The 8713-nt window shown below is 42.8% G+C and overlaps 1 protein-coding gene across 3 annotated transcripts in view; it reads right to left on the bottom strand.

The window, feature by feature from the left end:
* Positions 1 to 2278: 2278 nt before the first annotated feature.
* Positions 2279 to 8713, bottom strand: part of luzp1 (leucine zipper protein 1) — an 83672-nt gene continuing 77237 nt past the window's right edge. For 2 of the 3 annotated variants that reach the window (XM_071327083.1, XM_071327084.1), the window contains exons 4-5: positions 3283 to 3563; positions 2279 to 2853 (exon numbers count right to left, since the gene is read on the bottom strand). In XM_071327083.1, the coding sequence (XP_071183184.1) occupies positions 3324 to 3563 (240 nt within the window). In that variant the 3' untranslated portion in view covers positions 2279 to 2853; positions 3283 to 3323. Of the gene's footprint in view, positions 2854 to 3282; positions 3564 to 3773; positions 3800 to 8713 lie in introns of all 3 variants that reach the window. The other variant, XR_011666068.1, reaches the window with a different exon arrangement.

The following is an 8713-nucleotide window of genomic DNA, read 5'->3' as shown; positions in this document are numbered from 1 at the left end:
GAATATTTCACTTTCTCTGGTCATAGGAGTAACATGAAATAGTGCATGAAGCAGAAATACTGCAGTGAGACTTGAGTTTCGCCCTCAGATGGAAGACTGTGTCCCATTTTCACAGCAGAGGGATGGAGAGCGAAGGGACGGTGAGTCGGGTGAGGTTCAACCTCACCGCTGCTCGCTCCCTCCTCAGACTGACCAATAGATGCAGGCAATCAGTCCAGTAAAAAAAAAGTATGCTCACTCAGCCTCTCAAGTAATACGACAAATGATCTATTACCAGTGTGATCATATATCTATAATTTCAAAATGAGAAGAACATTGGCACGGCAATTCAAGCATAGTCAATATGCAGTGATAATGCATTGGGCCTATAGCCTACTGCACAAACCTCATTGCTACATAACCATTTTTAACTGGTTAATGTTGCATAGGCTTACGTTTTTTAAGTCATGTTAAAAAAAAAAAGAAGAGCGGTAGATCTCGGCTTGCATTTTTACTCAAAGTGATCTCGACTCAGAAAAGGTTGGTGACCACTGCCCTACACTGTTAAGTGCTTGTTTTCTCACAAACTGAAATTGAGCGAACAGTGTAGAATTTTAACAACCGGTAAATGACGGAGCGACTTCTACATTGGCCGATTGACCCCTTTCCCACTAGATAACACAGCCAAAGTCAAAACAGCTTTCCCATTTTGACAACAGATGCCGCTCTGGCGGGAGAAATCACTAGGCGAATATCACAGCCAATCACAACACTGGCGGATAAGTAATACTGTGAAACACTATCGTTCCATAATATTATGAACATTTTCTGTAATTACATTGCAACAATTCAGAAGAATCCTATGTGTAGCACCTTTAAAGAGACAGCGCACGTCTTTATAAAAGAAGACAATAGGCTACTTCTAACATTTTGTTGATCACTAGGCCTAACAGGGTTTGGTAGACTACTTTCTAAATGGAATATGTTACCTGTCCAAAATTGTAATCAGTAACATAATAGGATGACTTTCAGTTACTTTTGGATTACTTTCCTCTTAAGAAGCATTCGAAGAAGACAAAAAGGATCCATCAAACACATTTGGTGTGTCATCATAGTGGTCTCTGACTTCTGGTCAGACTCCCTCAAGTGGAACAAACTTTACACTTTCACCTTTTTTCAATGATTCATTGAATGTCATTGAAAAAACAGAAAGGTATCACACTATGTTTTTCCCCACAAACATAATTGCTGAATTTAAAAGTAATCATCAAGTTTTTCAAAAGTACATGTGTAACGGATGTGAAATGGCTAGCTAGTTAGCGGGTACGCGCTAGTAGCATTTCAATCAGTTACGTCACTTGCTCTGAGACTTTAAGTAGGGTTTCCCCTTGCTGTGCAAGGGCCGTGGCTTTTGTGGAGCGATGGGTAACGACGCTTCGTGGGCAACCGTTGTTGATGTGTGCAGAGGGTCCCTGGTTCGCGCCCGTGTCGGGGCGAGGGGACGGTTTAAAGTTATACTGTTACATTGGTGCCGTGACCCGGATCAACAGCATCAATGTAACAGTATAACTTTAAACCGTCCCCTCGCCCCGACACGGGCGCGAACCAGGGACCCTCTGCACACATCAACAACGGTCGCCCACGAAGCGTCGTTACCCATCGCTCCACAAAGGCCACGGCCCTTGCACAGCAAGGGGAAACCCTACTTAAAGTCTCAGAGCAAGTGACGTAACTGATTGAAATGCTACTAGCGCGTACCCGCTAACTAGCTAGCCATTTCACATCCGTTACACATGGTACATGTAATCAGTTACTCCCCAACCCTGAGGCTAACATGGTCCCAAATGGAAGGGAAACAGATTGTCATCTGTAGACCCATAGATCATTGAAATGAGCCCAAACGAGTTCAAAACCTGAATGCATGCAGTCTTATTGGGTATGATTTTACCTGTATTCTAATAAGGCAAGCCTATGCCATGTTGATTTACCCAGTTTATCAAGAAATTAAGCATTCAAATCAACGATTACCATTATGTTATGTAGATAGATTGTTAAAAAAAAAAAAAGTTAAATTGATTGTATGATTGTATAATTGATTTATGGCTGTCTCTGGGAATTTATCAAAATGCTAAAATTATATTATATTCATTATCGGCATAAAATATTGGCCATCGGCCTCCTTGACCTCCAAAAATCAGTATCAGTATAGGCCCGCCCTTAAACCCATATTGGTCGTTCTCTAGTTGTCGGTATAAAGCAAATGCATGGCTAACGCGCTCACCAAATTAAGTTTGAATAAGTCAAAGATCAGAGTAGATTTATTTTTAATCCAAGTAATTCACTCCCCGTTTCTGGTCACATGGGTACATCCTTTGTGCAGCTTAGGAGCTCCGCTGGGAAGTTCCAAAGTGAGGTCTTGTAACGGTCCACTCCAAAAGACAACAAATCCTTCCTTCCTGTGTCTCTCCTCTTTCCCCCCCCCCCCACACACACCTCTAGGCCCAGTCACCCAAGTGATCATCTCTCCCTTGTCGAGTCTGAGGAATACATTATAATACATCTGGTAGGAGAAGATGCGGAAGAGGATACATTCACTGGTGGTGAGGTCCACACCAGAGCGATACTGTATAAGGGCATATTATAATACAACTGATGTTGTGTCTGTACAAATGGAAGGGTGTGGTTGAAGGTTTCAGAGGGCGGCCATCTTGTTTTTGCACTCCGAGAAGCATGGGTAGGTGCTGTACAGGGACTTGAGAGTTGTTTATTCTTCTGTATGGCTGCGACTGCTGTTGCTCTGGGATTTAGATATGCTTGATACAGTACATTTCTCCTTGTTGACGGGCTCCAGGCAGTTTGGGGGCATGGAGAGCTCTGGGGGGGGAAAAAAGAGTGCACAAGTCGTATACTAAGAGAGGGCTGGGCGGCGTCATTCGAGTAGGAGTAAAACTTACACTTCCTTTGATTAAAGTAAGAAGTGCAGTCAAGCAGTCACTAGTGGCTCAGTCTGGAGTCACATTTTTATCCTCTGACGGAGTTCTAAAAAGATTCCCACCATAAAAATACAGTAGTTGTAATAGTCATGGCTATTACACAGTTTCAGTGAGATGAGAAGATCATCTTTCATGTTATCGTCAAGTGATAACACTATACAGTATCAACCTGTATACACTTTATCAGAAACTATATCAGAAATTAAAGATACTCTTGTTAATTAACAATGCTAGGCCAGAAAGGCTCCTCTGACATCCAACTGTAAGTCGCTCTGGATAAATGACAAAAAAGTCAAATGTAATATCCTACCTGGACATTATGAAGCGGAGCTACTAAGACGGTTGGCCGGTTTAGTTGTCGGTCTGACGGTTGCTCCATGGTCGATTGCCGCGCCCGGTCATCCTCTCCGCATGGCCAGCCTGACCCCTACTGGACCACAGCTCTGGTCTGGAAGCTGTGGTTCCCGTTCCTCTGCTGGCCCCTAGGTCAGGCCTGGAGCTCCTCACTCTCTCCCTCTCGTAGGTACCCAGGTCACCGGGCGCCGGCCTCGTCCTCCGTGACCAAGAGCTGGGGTTAGTGTTGTCAGCAGCCTAGTCGCAGTGAAACAGAAACAACAAACACTTATAGGTCATTAACTCAACGGTCTGTGAGAAGTGAAACCTTGGCAAGCCGCTGCGACTGTGGATTTTGCCACAAAACAGAGGGAGAAAAAAAAAAAAACAAGACACCCCCGTGAGGAATTTATAATTTATATGGGTCTCGACTAGCAAATGAGCACCCTATAAAACTTGCTTGCATACCTTCACGCAACCTCAATGACCTTGTTCTAGGAAAGTGAGAGATGACAGTGCAGTTAGTAAACGTCTGAAAGCAAAGGCCTATGATTTCAGTTTTAAAAAGGCTGTAGTACTGTAATTAATGACAGGCCGCTGGAATCCCATCCTGCCTACCGCAGCAGAACGTTGCTAATTGCCCTTAATGGCCGCTCTGCGTCTCCTGGGGATGACGGGCAGGCAGACAAGAAGCCTGTTACAATGCGAGGGGCTGCCAAACGGGCAGGGCAGATCCAAGATGGCAACTTCCTGTTCTATTCATCCCAAAGGGAAGAAATGACCAGAGCACATTCTGCATTGACTACAGCATTACCGCTGAAGAGATGGGTTATGCTGTGTTTTGAGTGTAACCATATGTAAATTATGCTTCATGAACACCAAATGTACAATGGTCATGTTCTTTTTTGGGGAATTGTTTTCAACACCAAACCACAGGATTATTTTCTGAGCCATTGAAGCTGCAACTCTTGACATTTTCCTGTGGATAGTGGAGATGACTCCTTATTCTAGAAAAAGATTATTAAAAAGATTCCGGGTTGGTTGGGCCTACAAATACAGGTTATTTAAGTATTTCAGCTGAGTGGCTTAAATAAGGCAATGAGTGCAAAAACCCCCAGAAGCTACTAGGGACATTTTCCCATAACTAAATTTTAATTTCAGAAAATATTTCTGCTTGTGGAATGTCGGAACGTTATAAATGTTGGTTAGGCAATTTGATCTGCCACATGAGCAGAGGAAATGTACTGGGAACGCCAAGTGCTGAAGCCCTCATCACAAACCTGCTTTGTTCCCGCTTCACTCAAATACCTTATGATTGGGGGCTGATATATCTTTTTTTGTAACAAAAAAAAAACTAGACATCAAATCTGGCCCCACTTTTTGTTTTGAGATAAAGTGAAAAAGTTTGGGTGGGGTGTATTTCTTGAGTTAAGACAACAGACTTTTGATAAAGCCTCAGAAAATCACTCAGTTCTGAAAACACCCCTTCAGGCAGAAGTCATGAAAACGTTTTGGCTTATATTACAGCACAGAATCATGGCCAACTACACAGTTTACCTCGAGGACAACACAAATGGAGTGTTACATGCATTACATGCCTTGCAAAACAAGCCATTGCTTTGACATGAAATCTGTCTAATTTTGGTTGCGTTTCAGAAGTACATCACTTACGTTCCATGTTAGAAGCGAAGTGTGCCAAAGCTAGTCTCCAAGCAGACAATGCTCATTACACCCAAGGTAATACATTTCAGAGAAGCCTTAATTCAATCCGCTTATTAAAATTTATGTTTTGAGGTCCAGGGAAGACTTTAATAGCTCTAACATACCTTGTGGAACCCATTTCTCAATCACTTTTCTTACAGGCCATTGGGATCTCGTCTGATGTTTAAACCACCAACCAGCTCTCCTCCGTGGAATCGTCCAAGTTTAACTCCAGCGCAGATTGTTTTTCCAGGCTTTTTAGGTCAAGTCGGGCAAAAACCAACCAGAATGACAGCATGGGCCACGCATTTCACCTCGTTGCCACTGAGTTTGACTGACTCACACAAAGGATGTTTTCATATCGCAATCAGACAGATCGAGCTATGGTCCACAGCCAACCATAAGTTCACAGCCCATTCACATACCATCTGAGGTTTCTTAGTTTTACAGTGGGCTGCAAAAAACAACACCGACGTTCTGTGCTGTACTTGGAGGTGAGAATGGAGAGTTAGTGAGGCTGTATGCAGTCAGTCGCCATTTTCCCACTGGCCATTAAAACCACACAGAGACCCTTATAATCTGATGCTATAATGCTGTCACAACTGTGACCTTTCAATGGAATAAGAGATGTCCCCTAGGATCTCTATGATGAGGGGTCAAACAAATGACAACCAAATAAATTATGAGATAAATAGCCATCTACTGACAGATAGTCACCCTCGGTACTGAAGGACACCAATTGCTGGGTCTTCAGTAGCTATTGATTATGTGGGGTTAGCCTGACAGAGGTCATAACAGGCAGAGGTTAAAACGTCTGGATCAACATCAATTTCTAGAAAAACTGATAGAAAAATGGACGCAAAAATGATGGCTGATCAATGATAGGCCTAGGCCTCATAGGCCTCATGATAGGCAGAGCTACTGTGCATTGTTGTTAAACACTCATTGATATAGCAAACCTTATAAAATTAACCATCACCCTGGGACAACAGAGCTGTTGTATAGACCAGGGCTGACTATTTAGTCAATGGTTTGGTCGATAGGCTGTTGGTCGACCGAGATTTCTTTAGTCGAGCAGTCGCAAGACACCGGTCTGATTCGCGCCTGTCTCAGTGGACAAATCCAGGCCACGGGGATGGCACAGTCCATCACTAAGACAAGTGATACATAATATAACCATATACAATTTCAGTAAAAATAATTGTGCAACACTAATAAATCTAATATTATTTTATAACAAATGTGTTTTCTCCCGCATTGGATACGGTCGTGGTCCGCGCTCCTGAATCATACTTTTCAGTGCGCCGTAGAAGTGGCACCTTTCCCTATGTCGCTATGTGCATAATAGCAAAGTTAACCAGCATATTGGGATTGAGAACAATGGCAGCAGCAGCAGAGACGTGGAAACAACCCTTGCTTTAGCCTACGTGTCTAAGAAACTTTCGGAGAGGAAAGCAACTTCATTAGGTCTATAATCAATAGCCTAACTGTTAAATGTGCCTGGCTTTATAAATCATCCAAATATATCTACAGAAATAAGACAGATCTGGCATCTGTTGACTGTTTGAGTGTTTGTTTAATAGCCTACTGATTCCGTGAGCACCAAGCCTCATGCACCGGCAAAATGTCAGAAAGCAATTTCACAGATTCTGCTGTTTTTAATCTTTGCTATGCTGTAATAAAGGCTTTACACTTTTTTTTGTCAGAACAGACTGGTATTACTTATCATTTATTTAGTGTTGTTTACACTGTTCCAAAGAGTAATTAATTATTTCATCTTTAATCAAATAGTGTGCTTAAAGCATCAGACAACTCAGTGCATATGTAGTTTATTTTATTAAAAACACATAGGGTCTGTCTATATATGGGAAAAAAACTTTTAAAACAAGAAAAGGACGACTCTCGGTCGACCTATATATATATATATTTTTTTTTTAGTCTGGGACAGCCCTAGCATAGACAAAATGAGAGAGATGTCCATGGTGGTTTTGATGGTCAACTATAATTCCCTTCTATATCCTAACCTTGAGATGTCAACTGTCATGGAGATGTGCAACGCAATTCCTGTCCATCCTATTGCCCTTCACCCAACCAATGGCTCATTGTAACTGTAAAAACACTACAATGATGCCTCAAGCCCTTTTCTAACGAATACTAACTACACAACTGGAATAAGAGAGGACGACTGCCTTTGGTGAAGTTAACAGAGAGAGGCATTTTGGAAACAAGCACTGTTGATTTGGAACAATATTCCCTTTGGGAGGGGTGCAGAGGCAACAATGAGTGATTGGAACACAAAAAAAAAAAATCACAACAAATTAGGTAGTTCATCAGGAGCACACAGCTGGTTTTGCACTTCAGGCACAAGTCGGTTGCATGGAAAGAGTTCATCCTATCAGGGAGGGCTAATGTGAGTAATGGGAAAGAGGATGGATGGAGGGGCTAAGATTAATGAACTGGACCGTGTTAAATTCACGTGCTGGAATTGACTTGAGTTAAATGACCCTGAGGGCTCGCTCGCTCTCTCTCTCAGTTAAATGAATGGGACTCATTCAGGTAGAGATGAGGGCAGAGAGCCCATAGAGGTACGGGAAGCTGAAAGGGCCTTTTTTGGGGGGTGTTAGGCTGGTTTTAGGTGTTAGGCTGATTTCATTAAAGGCGTCCTCCAGCGATTCTTTAACTGTTCCTGTTATAAAGGGGATATCCCAAGTATAAATACAGTAAAGTACATACACTAAAAGGGTAAAAAAATATATGTTTTTAGCAACATAGTGGCATCTTTTTTTTTTTTAAGACAACCCCAAACAAACATCAAGGAGTTGGTTTGATGGTCAAATGTGATGTCATCAGCCTCCCCCCTTGCTTAAGGAGCAATAGAAACCATAAGAGGAAAGACACCCCCCCCCCCCCTACTGACGGCTAACGAGGGGCAATTATAGATCTAAGGGCCGTGTTGCCGGCATGTTATTTATTTAATGTCTCGCTCGGCTGGAGATGAAAAGGTTGGTGGAGGGCTGGTGACCTTAGCATCGGAGCCCTGTGTTTGTTTTGACTGCGAGAGGAGCTGGGTAAGTTGAGTTGCACAGTATCAAACAGAGCCTCGTCGGCCAACCAACAGATTAGACAATGACACTTCTGCAGCTTTGTTAAAGAGGGAGCCCTGACCAGACCCCTCATAATTAGCTGGACCCAGAAATGTACAGTTCAGAGGCTACAACCACAACAAGCATCACTGTTGTGTGATGACCCATAGATCTAGTCATGCCTGGCTAGTGCTTGTATTAAAGAAGCATAACTTGAGCTAGTATGAGCTATGAAGCAGACACAAGACGGCCCAGACAGACCATTCCAATGACAGCTTTATCAATAAGTTTGTCGTTTCCCCTTCATAAGATATGCGCCATGGAAGATAAATATGAACATGGCTCATAGGGGTGAGGGGGCATTGGGGGGGGGGGGGGGGGGAGTTGTCATTTTCACCTCATCTATTTGAGGCCCTGTATAACCTTTAGCTGTATAACCTATAGATGTGCCTCCCCACTGCAAGTGGCTATGGACAAGAGAGGGAGAGGAATAATGAGGTCCTTTTGGCTAGAGCAGGGGTGTTCATGTGATATTTGAGTGACAAAAAAATAACATCTATGGGCAAAAAAAAAACACTAAATAAACACATTTCTAGAAAGCATTATAGCTATGTGAATTGACAT

The sequence above is a fragment of the Salvelinus alpinus genome, chromosome 9, assembly GCF_045679555.1.
Source record: "Salvelinus alpinus chromosome 9, SLU_Salpinus.1, whole genome shotgun sequence".
NCBI lineage: Eukaryota > Metazoa > Chordata > Actinopteri > Salmoniformes > Salmonidae > Salvelinus > Salvelinus alpinus.
This window is presented reverse-complemented; position numbering and strand designations above follow the sequence as displayed.